This window comes from Octopus bimaculoides, chromosome 28, assembly GCF_046866305.1.
Source record: "Octopus bimaculoides isolate indiv1 chromosome 28, ASM4686630v1, whole genome shotgun sequence".
NCBI classification, from domain to species: domain Eukaryota; kingdom Metazoa; phylum Mollusca; class Cephalopoda; order Octopoda; family Octopodidae; genus Octopus; species Octopus bimaculoides.
Window position 1 is genome coordinate 3,610,040 of NC_142955.1, and position 18,586 is coordinate 3,628,625.

The window sequence follows — 18,586 nt, forward strand, 5'->3', positions numbered from 1 at the left end:
GGCCTGAAACGATCGTTGGAGGGATTTTCCTCTTACATGTTACCCAAAAACTCTTTTTAATGCCTATTACTTTCTCTATATTATATTTTGAATTTTTAAAAACGTCTCTTTTCTGTATTCTATTATCATTTTTATCTATATTCTATTAATATTATTATTATTATTATTATTATTATTATTATTATTATTATTATTATTATTATTATTATTATTATTATGTTTACATATCTATATATCTATATGTCCTTGTATATTTTTTGTACTCGTTTATTTTTATATTTCTATATTTTTATATTTCTAATATATCAATATATGTTTCAGATTGGACATTTCTTATTTTATCCTAATTAAACCCGTATATGTATATGTTAATCGTAGTCTGCCGGATTTGAACCTTTTCTATTGTCTCTATTATACTTGTCTAGCACTTCAGGTTCGACTTCTATGTTTTATATATATATATATATATATATATATATATATATATATATATATATAACTTTCCAGAGGATGTAGCAACCGTTACCAATATAGCATAAGAACTTACCTTAGGGGATCATTAACTAGATTCCTTAAGGGTCGTTCTCACAGTTTATATTTATATTTCAAGGTTTTTAACTTTTAAATTTGCATATTCAAAAGAGACAGAGATATATCCAAGATCGATTTATTCACCACTCTATGTCAACATTTCTGTGCCAAACTTATCCAGTGACTGGTCCATTGGATTTTGACATTTGGCACTTCTTCAGGAATGGTTACCATCGGAACAAAACACGAAAAAACACATACATAACGATCATATTAAATTATTAAATTATTAAATTATTAAAATCCCGTTACAGTTCATCTTTCTGTTATTATAGGGGAGATAACTCCTTAATTTTCTATTTTTATTGCTCTCCTGTGAATTTCCACTAGATTAATTTATTTGTTTATTTCGTTGTACTATACTATATTACCCGTTCCTTTACCCGTATACATATACATACATACACTTTACCCTAAGAGAATAAAATTTGAAGGACCTAATGCGAAAGTCAAAAATATAATATATCAATGCAAAGTAAAGACTCAAACAGGTACCATGACATACTTGGGGTGCACTTCAGGACAGGTATGCCGTAGAATTTCTAACCATTTCTCGTGCTTTAGAGATAGGAAGAAAATGGCTAGCACTAGTCTTAGCAAATATATCTGGGATCTTAAGGAAAGTAATAAACAGTATTCATTAGAATGGTCTATAATAGCTAGATCAATGCCATATGAGAGAGGAAGAAAGTATTGTTCGCTCTGTACGGTAGAACTATACCACATACTCTTCTCTAAGGATAAATTGATCAATAAAGTAAAGAATAATGCTCTGAAATGTACGCATATCATAAGAAGTACGTTTCGTTGGTATAAATGATCTTAAGATGTGAGGAAGTACAACATGATGTCTCATGTATGTTTGTGTATATGCAATTATGCATATATGGATGAGTGCATATAAGTGTGTGTGTGTATATATGTATGTGTGAACGGAGATAAAGATATGCATATATATATATGTGTGTAAGTATGTATATGTATGGGTGTGTGAGTGTATGTGTATATATATGTATATGTATGTATATGTACATGTATATATATATATATATATATATGTATATGTATGTGTGTTGTATTTGTATGTATATGTGTATGTATATATATATATATGTATATATGTATATATATATATATATATATATATATATATATATATATATATATATATATGTATATGTGTGTATGTATGTGTATGTATGTATATGTATACGGGTAAAGGAACGGGTAATATAGTATAGTACAACGAAATAAACAAATAAATTAATCTAGTGGAAATTCACAGGAGAGTAATAAAAATAGAAAATTAAGGAGTTATCTCCCCTATAATAACAGAAAGATGAACTGTAACGGGATTTTAATAATTTAATAATTTAATAATTTAATATGATCGTTATGTATGTGTTTTTTCGTGTTTTGTTCCGATGGTAACCATTCCTGAAGAAGTGCCAAATGTCAAAATCCAATGGACCAGTCACTGGATAAGTTTGGCACAGAAATGTTGACATAGAGTGGTGAATAAATCGATCTTGGATATATCGAGTTTGAAGTCTCTGTCTCTTTTGAATATGCAAATTTAAAAGTTAAAAACCTTGAAATATATATATATATATATATATATATATATATATATATATATATATATATTATTATTATTATGATTGACCGTTGACTGAACACTTCAATTTTTTTTCTCCCAATTTTTTTTCTCCGTGTTTTTCTCCTTGTCTCCGTATTCTTTCTGTTGAAGAGCGTAGCTCGAAACGTCAAAGACTTTCCGTATTCCCGAGCGTCATACTAATATATACTTTTGTTATTTACACCACCTGTCCTCGTCTGTTGTTATTTTTTGTATATTCTCCCATATATATATATATATATATATATATATATATATATATATATATATATATATATATATATATATGTATATATATATATATATATATATATATATATATATATGTATATATATATATATATATATATATATATATATATATGTATATATATATATGTATATATATATATGTATATATATATATGTATATATATATATATATATATATATATATATATATATATATATATGTATATATTTGTATATATATATGTATATATATATATATATATATATATGTATATATATATATATATATATATATATATGTGTGTATATATATATATATATATATATATATATATATATATGCATATATATATATATATATATATATATATATATATATATATATATATATATATATATATATATATATATATATGTATATATATATAATATATATATATAGTTTTAGGGAAAATAACCAAGTTTCAAGAACTCATCGATGAAAATCCACTATCACATATAGAAAAATTAACAATTAAAAGCACAATAAATGAGTATAATATAAAACAAAGTAAATATAAGATAAAGATAATAAAATGACTACACGTGTTTCATAACTAATTTTCAAATAGAAAGAAAATTTAAATCAATTAAAATCAATTAAAATCAATTGAAATTATCAAAAATAAATTCTATTCAAATATAGCTAATCTTCAGGCCGAAAGTAGAACAATAATTAAAATAAATAAATAAATATATATATCTCAACCAACAATAAGTACCAAATGAAATTATATGAAATACTTATTTTATAAAGATAGAAAAATTATTAAAGATATCAAAATATCAAAATAATAAGCATTCAATAATCATCCCTTCATCCATTATAATATATGTTAACATGTATATTATATACAAAAACCAGCTTACATAAATTATCATTGTTTTAAAATATCATTGTTTTAAATACAATTTGAACGAAGTTTAAGTTTAAAATAATAATGAAGATAAAATTAGTACATATTTAACCGGTGTAATCGTTAAAGCTATACTATTTAAAACTAAAAACGTTTATTTAATTATCATTAAAAAATCAATTGAATAATAGAAAGTACAAGAATATTTATTTCTACAAACGTAAAAATAAAAATATGAATGAAAAAATTATGAATGAAAAAATTATGAATGAAAAAATTAGGAAAGAAAAAAATTATTAAGAATAAAAGATTAAACTTTATATATATATACAAAGTTTTAATTAAAAAACCTTTAATGATATTATAAACAATAAAGACTAATTATTAATAAAATATTATTAATCAAAAACAATCGAAAATATATCAACACTATTCAAATCGAAGTTCTAATATTATGTTGAAATGAAACTATAACTTCTAAATAATTTAGTGTTAAATAAGTTATCTATTAAAAATAATCTTTAAAGAACCAAATGAATAATATAAAAAACAAGAATACATATTTTCAAATAGTAGAAAATCTTTAGCAAAGAAAAAACAGTAATTATCCATACTTTTCCGTAATTCAAACTGAAACTAAGACGTTATCTAATAGCTATAGCGTTTTAAGCAAGAGGTCGTGCGAAAATACTATGTTAAACTAGAGAATAGAATACGAAAACATGAATGAAAGCATGAATGTATTTAATATTTTCATTAATCTTATGGTAATATATGTATATATATGTATATATATATATATGTATATATATATATATATATATATATATATGTATATATATATATGTATATGTATATATATATATATGTATGTATGTATGTATGTATGTATGTATGTGTGTGTGTGTGTGTGTGTGTGTGTGTGTGTGTGTGTGCCTGTACATATGTACACATGCATGCATTTATGCATGTGTATATGTATATGTCTCTTCCACAAATACGTTCTCTTAGCTATTTGGTCATGCAGATTTCCCAACACTCTTAGTAATTGCAAAGTATCTACGGAGAGATAAAGTCTCTGGTGAAATCCCAGCAACAAATTGAAACTCCTCCTATTTTTCCGTCTATGATGATATTACATATAACAAGGTGTTTACAACTGACTCAAATGTATTGATATATTCTATTTTATGGCATAGCACTATTGTTAATGTATCAATAACGTATATTTTATACATTGTAGTTATTATTTATGCATTGAGGGATATTTTCAGAGAGTTATGCTTCAATAAGTGAAATATTATAACTTCTTTTTTCATTATTTCAGAAATCTATGGAAATTGATAGCTTCAAAGGTTTTAGTAAACTTGTGCTGTTCTTTAGCTGTCACTAATCTTATCTTTCTGATAAGTATGCGAGCATTTACTATGAAAATAATAATTGTTTGTAAGGTAAGTGAAAACATATTCAAACTCGTACATATTTTGTTTTAATTTTGAACATTATGAACAACAGTTTGTTACTTCAGATAGATTTCGCCCAGTGGCAGTCCATGCGTCATCTCCTTCCAGATTCTTCCAACAACTCTAAATATTATATTTAATGTTTAGATTGTTCTTCCTACTCTGAGCATGCGCATCCAGACTGAAAGTTACAACGGAGATAAGAATACTTAACATGATGCACCTGGTAAGCAGGGTAGCTCAGGATCTGTGGGATTCCTTAGTTGCCCCTGAGAGGAATTCCTCCCAAGTGAAGAATTTTATTGTTATAATTTTATTGTTGTTATTGTTTCTATTGTTTACATGTGTTTTATGTAAATCTCCAATGTCCTTTACCCATCTGATAAGGGTACATCAGGCACATGCATTACAACCATATGTGTGCGACATAGTGATCCCATATCAAGATAAACTGTGCATGACCTTGCAGGTGGGGCCCAGTTTGAATTTTCTTCAGGTCGAGTTGCCCATCCCACTCAAATGGTCCCTAAATAAGATTTGTTTAAGGATGATGAGCAAGACACCATTGTTTCCAGAGGTGAATTATCTAAACCCCATAGAATTCCTCTCAACACATGACTATGATGCTCCCCAACTACTTCTGCTCGTGATCAGAGATGCACATATCGTCAGCCTCGAAGGGACATGCTCAAGTAGTTAAGATCAAGCAACTGACAAGCAAATCTGTGGCATTATTGTTATTATTATTATTGATTGAGAGAGCAGTGAATGCCACCAGAGTGACACTGGGGTAGAATATACGAAGCCCAGTATACCCATCATGGCTACCCGTCTAATAAGGATATACCAGACACATGCATCACAACCATGTGTACGTGACATGGTTATCTCATATCAAAATAAATAGCGCATGACCTTGCAGGTGGGGCCCAGTTTGAATTTTCTTCAGATCGAGTTGCTTTTCCCGCTCAAAAGGTCCCTGAATAAGGGTTGTTTAAGGATGTTGAACAAAGCATTTATGTTTCTAGAGCTGAATTATTCAACCTCCAAAGAATTTCTTCTCAGCACATGACAATGATGCTCCCCCACTACTTCTGCTCGTGATCAGAGAAGCACATACCATCATCCACCAAGAGACATTCTCAAATGGTTAAGATCAAACAACTGACAAGCAAATCTGTGGTATTGAGCAGAATATTTGGTGTAGCCCATGACAAAACAATATACATGACAACCCTTCCAGTCAGTTAAAATCAGAAGCCATGAGAGCCACTGTCTGGTTTTGCACCAGGGCATATTATTATATTTATTATCATTATTATTATTATTATTATTATTATTATTATTGCTTTATGGTAAGGTGATGGATAGCCAAAAGCTCCAAAACCCAGTTTCTTTCTGTATTGAGTTTTCTTTCTGTATCAAATTTTGTGTTGAAATTTCTGTAGGGTCATTTTGATTTTCATCCTCCTGAGCTCAATAATCTAAACTACCAATCAAGTACTGGCATCGATATCGTTAACAATGCCCCAACCCTGCAAAACAATATATAATTGAGGCCATGTATCAAAGTTAGCAATCATTATTGTTTTTGTTGTTGTTGTTATTGCAGACAATGGCCGCTCTGTTACACTACTTCCTTTTGACATCTCTCATGTGGATGACTGTAGAGGCGCTTCATGTGTGTCTGGCTCTGTTTCTTACATTGAGAACATATCAGAAATCTTTTATGGTGAGGAGTTCAATTTTGGCTTGGGGTATGTATAACGATTTTGTCTTCCTGTCACATACACATAATCTGTCTCTCTCCCCTGTCCCTCTTTCTCTCGCTCACACATGCAAACAATCACACACACACACACACACACACACACACACACACACACACACAGTGTCACTTGATGGTAAAAGGTACACTTGAATTACTGGAACCCTGAATATCATTCTTATTCGTTTCATTGAACCAAAAATGTTAAAAAGCAAAGTTTACCTCGATGGGAATTCTGGATACTTAACTAAACAATATAAATCATGTCTTTTGGCATTATTTAAGTGGATGCTATTATGTATGTATTGAAGTTCATTATACTCCGTTTTGTCTATATTATAGTCAGACATTGCTATAAAACATCTAGGACATTGTTCTCTGTCCTGAATCCTTTATATCATTATCATTCTTATAATATTTAAAAATATTTTTGAAGCTAGAAATTAAAAATCTCGTTGCTTGAAAACAACTACTATCTCGATTACAGATCTGTCTCACAGAAAACTCCAGTTTTACAAACCCAGGAGCATTAAGTTCTGAAGGAAAACATGACTCCACTACAGTAATTATTCAGTTCTAGATCAGCACTGATCGAGCAGACTCATAACTGAAAACGTTCGATCTATAACCAAGTATTATATTGCCCAATGTGTTCTTCGATTTTTAGTATTGTAGAAAGGGATTTTAGTGTTGTAGAATGTGATAGCAGTTGTTTCTAGCATGTTGAAAGTATAGAGACTTGATTCCTGTAGGAAAGGATTAAATCCCTGATAATTTAGATATTGTAGTATTACTGTATGATGTACGTAAACGTTCTGGTGATGCTGGATGAATATATATATATATCATGAGTTAAACAAGGAATGATATATTGAAGAAAAATCCTGAGGAACCAATAGCAACATGGTCTGAGAAGTCTGGTGGTTTGACATCTGACGATAAATATTCTTAGCTAATGTTTCCTAAAGGTTAAGTGAAGTGAAGAGATAACACTGATTTGGAACCTTCGACAAATAATCGCCTATGTCAGTCACTTGGTCTTCTTACTTCTTCAATTGGATGTGAATTATATGTAGCTTCCTCATCTAGATTTGACTAAATAAGAATTTAGATATGACTGAAAGTAGTTAACTTAAATGTATTTAGATGGAAGGATAGTAAGATATATTGTCGTTGTTTGACTTCAGATCAGCTCTGCAGATTTGTAAACAAAGACATTCTTAACGTGACCATCTTCTCTTTAAAGACATAGTTTCTTTTTAGTTACATTATCCTACATATCATTTGGCTGTTGTTACTAGCAGATCAATTGATCATATAAGATCTCCCTCATGGCAATATTTACACCTGCTGTGGATCTTGCAGTAATGGCGTGGATTCGATCCTCGATAGCCATATTTCAATTAACAGTTCAACAGCACTTTTCTCACGGTAAAACAATAGTTTTTCGTTGGAGGTCTGTGATCTCTATTCTAGTTATTTGTGAAATAGAAGAGGTTAGAAGGGTCAAGTGGCGAAGACATTATTTTGCTTAGCGGAGGCATCCGGCAAATGTAACTACTATCACTCACAGAAAAACTATTGTTTTACTGCGAGAAAAGTGCTGTTGAACTGTTAATTGAAATATGGCTTCGAGGATCGAGTCCACACCATGCCTGCAATATCCACTACAAACCTCTATCATGAATGGATGAAATTCAACATATATTTTAAAGAATGCCACAAGAAGAATACTTATCTTAACATAATCAACTCGGAACATGGAAGTTGTAAATTAGCTAAATAAATGAAATAGTAATTAATGGAATAAGATATTAATTTTACTTGATCAACATAATAGTTTAGTCAGGAATAAAGGCAGATGACCAGTTTGATTCTTATTAAGTAATGTGGTAAATATTGAATAGACTAGTAAATTCGTGAGATGTGAAAGTAGATGTGAAATGAGATGTAAACGTGCGGAGAGAAAAGTGGATGAAATATAATACTTATTATATATGATAAATGCAAACTATAAATCTCGACGGTTAGCCAATAAAACAGCCTAAAATTACTTTCATTTTTATGACCGAATCTAATACGAAACATAAGACTTAAGCATTTTGCACTTTCACCTGACACACTAAGTTATATGTAAAGAAGTTAGTGAGGACAAATTTTGTTGTCGTTCATGTGAATTAGTCTTCATACTGTTGTCCAGAACTTCCAGTATGTCTTGTTGTTTCTCATTGAAACATATTGTCGATAGAATTGAAGTTATATATTAGTGTTACATGTTTTCAAGAAGTCACAGGGGGAAATGATAAAAAGTGACCCCTATATGATATGAATAAGATATTGATTTCTTTTGAATTAGATATTTTTCTGAACAAAAACGTAGTTAAAACATAATCAAACGCATCGATTCAAATTTCAATAACCACTTATTTATATTCATTCATGTAAATATCGTTGCCAGGTCTGCCAGCTGTCATTGTCATAATTACTCTGGCAATTAACTCCACAAACAATTACATCAGAATTGGAACAGGGTAAGTATTTCTGTGCTTTAATCGTTTCATCTTCTCTGGTCTAATATTTTGCAAGATTTATTTATATTCTGAATATTATAGAACTATGGATAAGATACAATCAAGCTAAATCCACGACTTTCATTGCTGGTAGCGATCCTACTTCATTAACGTTGTTTATGATTTGTTTTCTGAGAAAGTAATGCGTATCTAACCCGGTGATGATGATGGGGTGGGCGTTCACCAATTTCAGAAATTTATTTAGGTGTTAATATTTCTGACCTTCAGTTTAAATTGTCGGATTAGGGTTTGTGTTAGCACACACAACTAATGAAGTTGTGTGCGCTAATGGGAAGCGCAGCCTTCATTGTGATATAGATTTAGCACTGTTTTCCAAAGGATATCTAACTTAATACCAACTGATGGAATATTCTTTCATTCATTTATTCTTTTACTTGTTTCAGTCATTTGACTGCGGCGAGGCTGGAGCACCGCCTTGAAGGGTCTTAGTCGAACATATCGATATCCAGCATTTCCAACCAATGATTCAAACTCTTTGTAGCTATTCTTAACGTTCCCGTTAGAAATTGAATAAAAACAGCAATTTTAAGAAAATTCTAAATTCTCTTCATTTTGAATTTAGGTCCTAAATTTTTTTTTGTTTCTCAAGACTTTTCATGCAACAACAATTAAGCACTACTACTACTACTACTACTACTACTACTACTACTACTACTACTACTACTACTACTACTACTACTACCACCACTATCATTATTATATGTGTGAATGTGTGTTGCATTCAAAACACGTCCCTGCTGTAATATCTTTTTTACCAAGGTATTTTGTTATATTTTCATATGAAGAGGAATTTGTCTTATTTTACTTGCTAGTCTTGTCTTGCAAGTTACTTGGTGACCATGACGGTGCTGGTGCCACGTAAAAAACCATCCAGTCCACACTGTAAAGCAGTTGGCATTTGGAAGGGCATCCAGCTGTAAAAACCATGCCAAAACTGACCTCGCCTCTGCTGGCGCCATGTAAAAAGCACTCAGTCCACTCAACAGGTTGGTTGGTTTTAGGAAAGGCATCCAGCCATAAAAACCATGCCAAAAGAGACACAGTAATCTGGTGTAGACTTCTACCTGACCAGCTCTTGTCAAACCGTCCAATCCGTGCCAGCATGGAAGACGGTCATTAAATGATGATGATGATATTTGCAGTTTATCTGTAACATTAAAGTAGCTAAATAATTCACCGACAGTTGTAGATCTTCACTGTCTCAAATTCTAGTTCAAGCAGTTGGCATGTTTCTGCCTCTATATATTCTCAATGTGATTGGGCTTGTATAATTGTGATTGGGCAAGCCCAATGTGATTGGGCAGGCCCAATGTGATTGGGCAGGCCCAATGTGATTGAGAAGACATCACTACTGAAATTTGAATTCTAACCATTCCTTAAACATAAACGACATGTATTGGTTGTTAATTTTTTGTTCCTTAGAGTATAGTATCTGATCTATTCTATGGGTAGTGCCTTGGTCATTAATCTTTTTGAAGTCTATATAACAAATTAACTCCTTACTAATGCTTTATTTTGTGTAGCGTGATGTGGAACTTTGCAATTGTTCTTCGTTTAAATGCCTGGTAAGTCAGTGGCAATGTTATGCGGGAAATGCCACAAAAACAGACAGATAATGATAATACAGCATAATGCAAAAATAATCACACAAATGTTATTTATTAAGATAACACCTGATGGTATATATACAAACCTGACGATTAAAATTTACCCTACCCACATGCAAAGAAGCAACAATATATATTAACTTTACTTCACCTTGAAGTTGAGACTGCAAAGGTCTAAAAACGTTTATTCATAGATTTTAGAACTTTACTGCGCCAAACAAAATACAAGGAACTCATACGGAAATTGAAAAATTGTTGATAAAAATTATTAAACTAGAACATTCCCATTACATGTATAAATGTAATTCTTCCTCTTCTCTCTTTCTCTTTCTCTCTCTCTCTCTCTCTCTCTCTCTCTCTCTCTCTCTCGCTCTGCCTCATATGCATATATGTATGTGTGTGTGTGCGCGTGTGTGTTTGTGTAAGGCTGGAGACCTGTTTACGAATGTCTGAATATTGAAAATCACAGTAAGAATATCTTAGCTAACAATGTACAAAATTCGCAGCAAGTATCAGAGAATGTCTTCTTGTTTCCTTTTGATCTAAAATTACTTCACCTTAATCCCGCTGAGACTCTTCAACTTATTGACTGAATGTTTGACAGACTTCCTTTTTCAACTTTCTGTTTCTTTGCAGCTGTTGGTTATCCAAGATACCATTCTATGCTGCTTTCCTGTCTCCAGTGGTGATCATGCTTATCTTCAACCTTACCATATTTTCTATCGCCATTCAGCAACTTATCTCAATGCAAAATAACAAGACATTTGCACACAAAACAAGAAAAGTACGTGTTTTCGGCGTCGTTGGGTTATTTTTTCTTCTAGGACTCCCCTGGATCTTCGCATTCTTCGCTTTTGATGCAGCAGCTGAAGCGTTCAAATTTCTTTTTGTCATCTTCAACACGCTTCAAGGAATGTTTATCTTCATATTCTACTGTATTTACAAGGAAGATACCAGAGACGTCGTCAGCTTACGTGTTTCGAAACGAAAGAAAGTTAATCCGAGGAAGTCTACTGAGGAAAAAATAAGTAAGTGCAATTTGGTATTCTTATTCCTGCCACCACCAAAACCAGTACCGATATTGTCATGATTGGGATAATCCCAAACGCCACTTCCACCAAAATCACTACTCTTAGAGGAGATGTTTTCATAAATACTATCTCCACCATCTTTTCTCTCCCCACCCTCACACACATATATATATACATATATATAGTGTGTGTGCGTGTGTGTGTGCGTGCGTGTGTGCTTACAGACATGCAAACGTACATACATAAGTACATAGAAGCAATTATTAGGATAAGCAAATTAGACACAAAATATATTAAATATATTAAACGCAGAATATGTAAATAAGTATAAATGCAAACCGAGAGAAAACAAAAGGTGGGAACTTTCAGATGATGAATGAGCAATTTCTATATATATATATATATATATATATATATATATATATATATAGGTCCAACTTACACAAAGTACAGATGACAGAGGGGTGGAAGAAAGGTATTATAAGCCCAAAGACTGTTTCTGGGGGCTCAACGTTCTATAATAATGTTGGTAGATTTAGTCCATCACAAAATGTGGCCGTATGGATGCATTTAACATAGGATGAGACGAGCTTCCTTCATCAGAGTAAAGAAGATCTTACATTTCAGATCTTAATGCAGAGAAATTCAAATCTACTAACATTATTATGGATCGCTGAGCCCCCAAAACAGCTGTGACATTTATAATATATATATATATATATATATATATATATATATATATATATATATATATATATATATATATATATACAATTATAAAATCTGGTGATTAGTCATATATTAATTAATATCGATTAATTATCAGGAGGCCAGCACATCTAAAGAATCAAAGAGATTCAGAAATATTATCCGCGATCTCAGGGGATTAAGGTACATTTTAAAAAATAACGTCGACCACTAACGTGGACAATTTATATTTATACATATTTATACATATGAATTATTCATTATAGCATAGGTTTTGTTCGTTTATATATTCAGACTGAGATATAGGGATACTATATACAAAATCAGTCAGTATATCATATGATTCAAATCGCCCTTCAAGCTCAATGCACCATTAAATGTGGAGATCTATTCATCAGTAGTATTTACTAAATATTTCTCAATTGACAGCATAAGTTCCATCAGTTCTACAAAAGATAGCTAAAAGCCGCATATGAAATCAAAAGTATGCCATCTACAATATGAATAGAAATCAAAAGTATGCCATCTACAATATGAATAATCAAGTGTCTGGGAAACCGTAACTTAAAGCAGCTGAAAACAGTAAAAGAAATTTGTTTGGATATAACTGTCTTAAGACAAACAATATGCATAACAGTAGAACTTCAAGAGCGATCTATGGATAAAAGCGTCATCAAGACAACAATACGGGGATCTCAGCATATCTGTGTGTATGTGTGTGTGTGTACGTGCGTTTTCTGCGTGTGTTACTCTCTCCTTATGACATCGCGTGTGAGTTGTAAACGTGTGTCATGGTTATGCAAGAAGTGTCTTTACTTTCGAATCTTCCAAGACATGTCTTTCTTGCAAACAAGTGATGATCGGTGACAGGAACATGAAGTGTATCCAGGTGTAGACAATCTGCCTCAACAAATTACGTCCAACCCATGCAAGCATGGAAAAGTGGATGTTAGATGATGAAGATATATATATGCGCGCGTGTGTGTGTGTGTGTATACTGAGAGAGAGAGAGAGAGAGAGAGAGAAAGAGAAAGAGAGAGAGAGAGAGAGAGAGAGAGAGAAAGAAAGAGAGAGAGAGAGAGAGAAAGAAAGAGAGAGAGAGAGAGAGAGAGAAAGAGAGAGAGAGAAAGAAAGAAAGAGAGAGAGAGAGAGAGAGAGAGAGAGAGAGAGAGAGAGAGATGGACTGATAGATCCTTGTAAAATATTGATACAGCCATGTGCACCTTAAAAAGCATATAATAGTCCATCATTTTTATATAAATTTGCTCAGTTGTTCTGGAAAATATCCCTGAACCAATATTGCCCGTTTTCAATATAAATTTTGTTTAGCCATGCGTCTTCTGTAGAACCATGTTTTCATGTGTGGGAAAATAGTAGATTACGAAGCTACATAGAAAATAAAAGGGTCAGGGGTTATTGAGTTTAAAAAACAAATATTTTATATCGTTTTCTCGTTATGTTTACAGTTTCAAGCTCTGGTAATGAAAGAGAAGTTAAATCAAAAGAATTGACCAAATGAATGAAAATGAAAGAAAAATGTCTTCAACGATCATCTTTGATAATATTTCTCGTCTTAAACTAAATTTTCTTCTTATATTGCATGAAACATATTTCCCTATAAAGTAACTTTATTTTTTTACAATCAATAGAGCAATATGCAACTGAAAGACTGTATAAACTGCAATAACATCATTTAAGCAAATTTCTGTGCATTATTATTTGACTCTGACACAGAAAACCCGAACATTTTGTTTGATTTGAAATCTCTATATATTTTCTTCTAACTACCAATTATATTCTTTAATCCTTGAATTTTTGTCAATAAAAGATCAAATCTGTTTTTATTTTGTTTTTAATATAATCTATTTTATGAGTTAAAATGCTGTAATGATGCAATCTAAGTTTAAATAGAGCATGAACTGAGACACTGATTTCATCAGTTACTAAACATTCCACTAAAATGTGAAAACTTACAACACATATAATTGGGTTTATAATCATTTACTTAATTACTATTGATAAGTGTTTCAACTGTCGTTGACATAATTAATCTAGTAATGAACATTTCAGAAACAGCTTCATCACATTCAGAAAAGTGTATGTACTTCGGTCTTTGAACCTCTAACTTCCATAAACGTTCCACAAACAAGCATGCGAACCTGAATGTCTATAATGAAGCATTCTAACATTTAGTATCAAATAAGGTCAAGAAATTATTTAGCTTCAAAGTAAAAAGTTAGTGGAAATCACTTTAGAGAAATATAGAAAATCTTATCATTAACTTGTCAAGTGAGCAAATTCTATAGCTTGTAGTTGTATCCGCACAAATGTTGGTTTGGTGTTTCACATATAAAATGGTTGGAGAATAATTTTAGAGCAAATCAGTTTTATTTAGAATATTCACAAAGATGGACGAGATTAGAACTCAGAATTCTGCAACTTGCAAGTGAGATTAGATGTGTGACACACGTGTTCAATCCATACCTAGAGAATTGACATAAAAACATTACTGAGAATTAATGATGATAATCCACAAAGTATATCACCTACTTTGGATTTATATGAATTAGAACATTAAGGTAAATTAACATTTACTAGAACCATCGAATCATGAAGGAATCATGTTGTAACTAAAAGAAATAATATAATTATATAAACTATCAAAACTATTGGAAATTCTGTTGGTTTCATTAGTAAATACAACTACATGTAAACATCTTATTTAGTTAATACCATTACTTATGAAGCCTTTCATTTAAAAACGCCTGACATTGCTTTTTTTGTTTTAATAACTAATAAAAACAAGTTATTCCAAGGAAAATTCGAAGTATTATTTACTCAGACTTCCGTTTCCCATCGGATCTGTAATATTTTATTGCATGTAGGGCGGCGAGCTGGCAAAATCGTTACCACACAGGGCGAAAAGCTTAGCAGTATTTCGTCTGCGTTACGTTCTGAGTTCAAATGCCGCCGAGGTCGACTTTGAGATGACCCCGTTGGCCACCACTGTTTGACCTCTATCCTTTAGAAAGTAATGTAGCCCTTCTCCAAGTTTTCCTACTATGCTAAGATTACGCAGTTTATGACATATCATACTATGGTCGACTTTATCAAAGGCTTTTTCAAAGTCGAGATATATCAGGTCCACATTTGAGCTGTTGAGCAGCTCCTTTAATTACCAGTCGTAGTGTTGCAAAAATTGTGTCAGGCAACTTTTGCCTGGTTGAAAACCGTGTTAGTTGGCAAGGCATTCTCTTCAAGGAATGTAATTATTTGTGAATACACTAGAAGCAGAGATCCAGGGCATTTTCACCCCTTGTGGGATGGAGCACAATTTACTCCATGAAGGCATGTTTATAAGGTCGTACAGAGACTCTGCTTGCTTCTATTCATGCAATGATATACATGAGAGAAGGCGTTCTTCGAGCCATTCGATATTAGGGAGAATGAAATCTCTTGAAAGAAGTGTGTGAAAACTGTCATTAACGTTGGTTAACACTTCTCCCGTCTTTTTGAGGGTCTCTTAGAATGAGTACCCATGATTTGGGGCATCTGGTGGGTGATAAGTAGTACATATTAACATTTTCATCTTCTTAATGTGTACAATGAGTTTGAGTGTGACAGCGTGACTACAGGCATGATATCTTCCTGGATATTAGCACGGAATATATATATATATATATATATATATATATATATATATATATATATATGAGTAAGTACATATCTTATATTGTATGTATATATTTTATATATGTGTGTGTGTTTGTGTATATATGTATATATATATATATATATATATATATATATATCTATATATATATATATATATATATATGTATATATATATATATGTATGTATATATATATATATGTATGTATATATATATATGTATGTATATATATATATATATATGTATGTATATATATATATATATGTATGTATATATATATATATATATGTATATATATATATATATATGTATATATATATATATATATATATATGTATATATATATATATATGTATATATATATATATATATGTATATATATATATATATATATGTATATATATATATATATATATGTATATATATATATATATATATATATATATATATATATATATATATATATATATATATATCCATATGTATCCATATGTATACACGCGCGCACACACACACACATAATGAGAAGAAAAGTATCATCGGGTGATGTTGCTGTTATAGCCTTTTAACAGAAAATGAAAAGGACAGGATAATGTTTCTGTTAGAAATTTATGACATCCTAATGCATGTATTTGAAATGATTCCTCCAAATTTTGCCAATATGTTTTCAAAATTTCCCATTGCATTGGATGGAGATGTTGCTGCAGAATGATTCACCATCAACAAATAACAATACGAGACGGATTGATGCAGCAGTTCTATACAAATTCCACACAAATCAAAACTAATCTGACATTTGAACTATGCTATCAGCACAGTACGAAAGACTCTGTTTTACAAGGGTCAAATCATTCATGCCTCCGCATGGTTTCTCAACTCGCAGTCAACTAGAAAAATTTGGAGCCAATTTGGAGAGACTGTCAGAAAAGCTGTCTCACTTGACAAGATACAGGCTTTCAAAGGACAAGGAGACAAATGCCTTAGCATTACCCAAGGGAATCCAATCAACCAATGATCTAGCCATTAGAAACCTATATCAATTGACATCTTCATTCACAAAAGAATGACCTACAAAAAAAAAAGAAAAGATGTTTCAAATATATTTTATGTCTCTTGTAGTAATAGTCGCAAGCGTGGCTGTGCGGTTAGAAGTTTCCTTCCCAACCATATGGTTCTAGGTTTGATCTTACTGCGCGGCATCTTGGGCAAGTGTCTTCCACTGAAGCCTGGGGCTGATCAAATCCTTGTGAGTGGATTTGTTACACGGTAACTGAAAGAATCCCGTTGAATATGTGTGTTTGTTTGTTTGTTTGTTTGTGCTTGTATTTGTCCCTACACTACTGGTGTTGATGTCTTTACATCACCGTGACTTAGCGGTTCAGTAAAAGAAACCAGTAGAATAAGTCACAGGTTTTTTAAAAAAATAAGTACTGGGGTCAATTCAATCGATTTTCCACAAACAGAGATAAGCATATAATAGAGAAGTCTGTTTTAGATCAGGGCTTCCCAACTGGGGTCCATATATGACCCTTCGGGGCCCATATAAGATTTTGTTAAAATTTATGAGCGATAAATTGGTTATATTTCAGCAAGACACGGGCATATGGTGTAGTGGTTAAGAGCGCGGGCTACTAACCCCAAGATTCCGAGTTCGATCTCAAGCAGTGACCTTAATAATAATAATAATAATAATAATAATAACAACAACAACAACATCGAAAAATACCTTACGAATGAGAACCCAGGTTCGAAGTTTCCCCAAGACACCTGATGGAGGGTATATCAGCCGAAACGTTGTGTTAACAATGAACAAGATGAGGACAAATATCCGTCTAATGTAAATAAAGACACAAAATATTTCAATTTTTTAAACACAATTCCTAATAGTATTAATTATAAAAATGTAATATGATTTTTTAAACACTGAATGGCTAGACAGGTCCATCCAAGTAAAATAGGAACCAAAAGGGCTCATAAGTAAAGAATGATTGAGAAACATTGGTTTAAATGAAACCCGGAAAATATTTTCCCAATGACTGAAAGCAGAGATACTACGATGGTTTTCCCTTACCCTTTTCTTGAAGTGGTTGTATGCTGTCAACTTAATGTGACAGTCCCATGAAGGGAATAATACTACTGTTGTTTAGACCTAGGAAGCTGCACCGCTTCCTGTCGACCTTGAAACATTTCCTGTGTCCTTATGTTTACAAGAGGGAGACAAGCACCTCCACCCAGCTAAGCCTGCACCCAGAGACATGTTTCTGAGTCTTTGCTCGTCATGAGTCTGAATTTTGAAATCAGTGAATGTACTTCACTAGAATTATTATATGTTTACAAGAGCTTGACAAGCATCTTCGACTAGCAGGTCATGCTACTCCAGACTGATG

The 18,586-nt window shown here is 31.7% G+C and overlaps 2 protein-coding genes across 3 annotated transcripts in view; one reads left to right on the top strand and one right to left on the bottom strand.

The window, feature by feature from the left end:
• The window catches only part of LOC106870251 (adhesion G protein-coupled receptor G6), a 146,373-nt gene extending 132,008 nt beyond the window's left edge, over window positions 1-14,365 (top strand). For both annotated transcript variants that reach the window (XM_089344345.1, XM_089344343.1), the window contains exons 21-25: window positions 4,685-4,808; window positions 6,433-6,577; window positions 9,047-9,119; window positions 11,423-11,814; window positions 13,992-14,365. In XM_089344345.1, the coding sequence (XP_089200471.1) occupies window positions 4,685-4,808; window positions 6,433-6,577; window positions 9,047-9,119; window positions 11,423-11,814; window positions 13,992-14,044 (787 nt within the window). In that variant the 3' untranslated portion in view covers window positions 14,045-14,365. The remainder of the gene's footprint in view (window positions 1-4,684; window positions 4,809-6,432; window positions 6,578-9,046; window positions 9,120-11,422; window positions 11,815-13,991) is intronic.
• LOC149130476 (uncharacterized) overlaps window positions 1-18,586 on the bottom strand; it is a 154,526-nt gene that overhangs the window by 132,104 nt on the left and 3,836 nt on the right. The gene's annotated exons all lie outside the window — the stretch shown is intronic.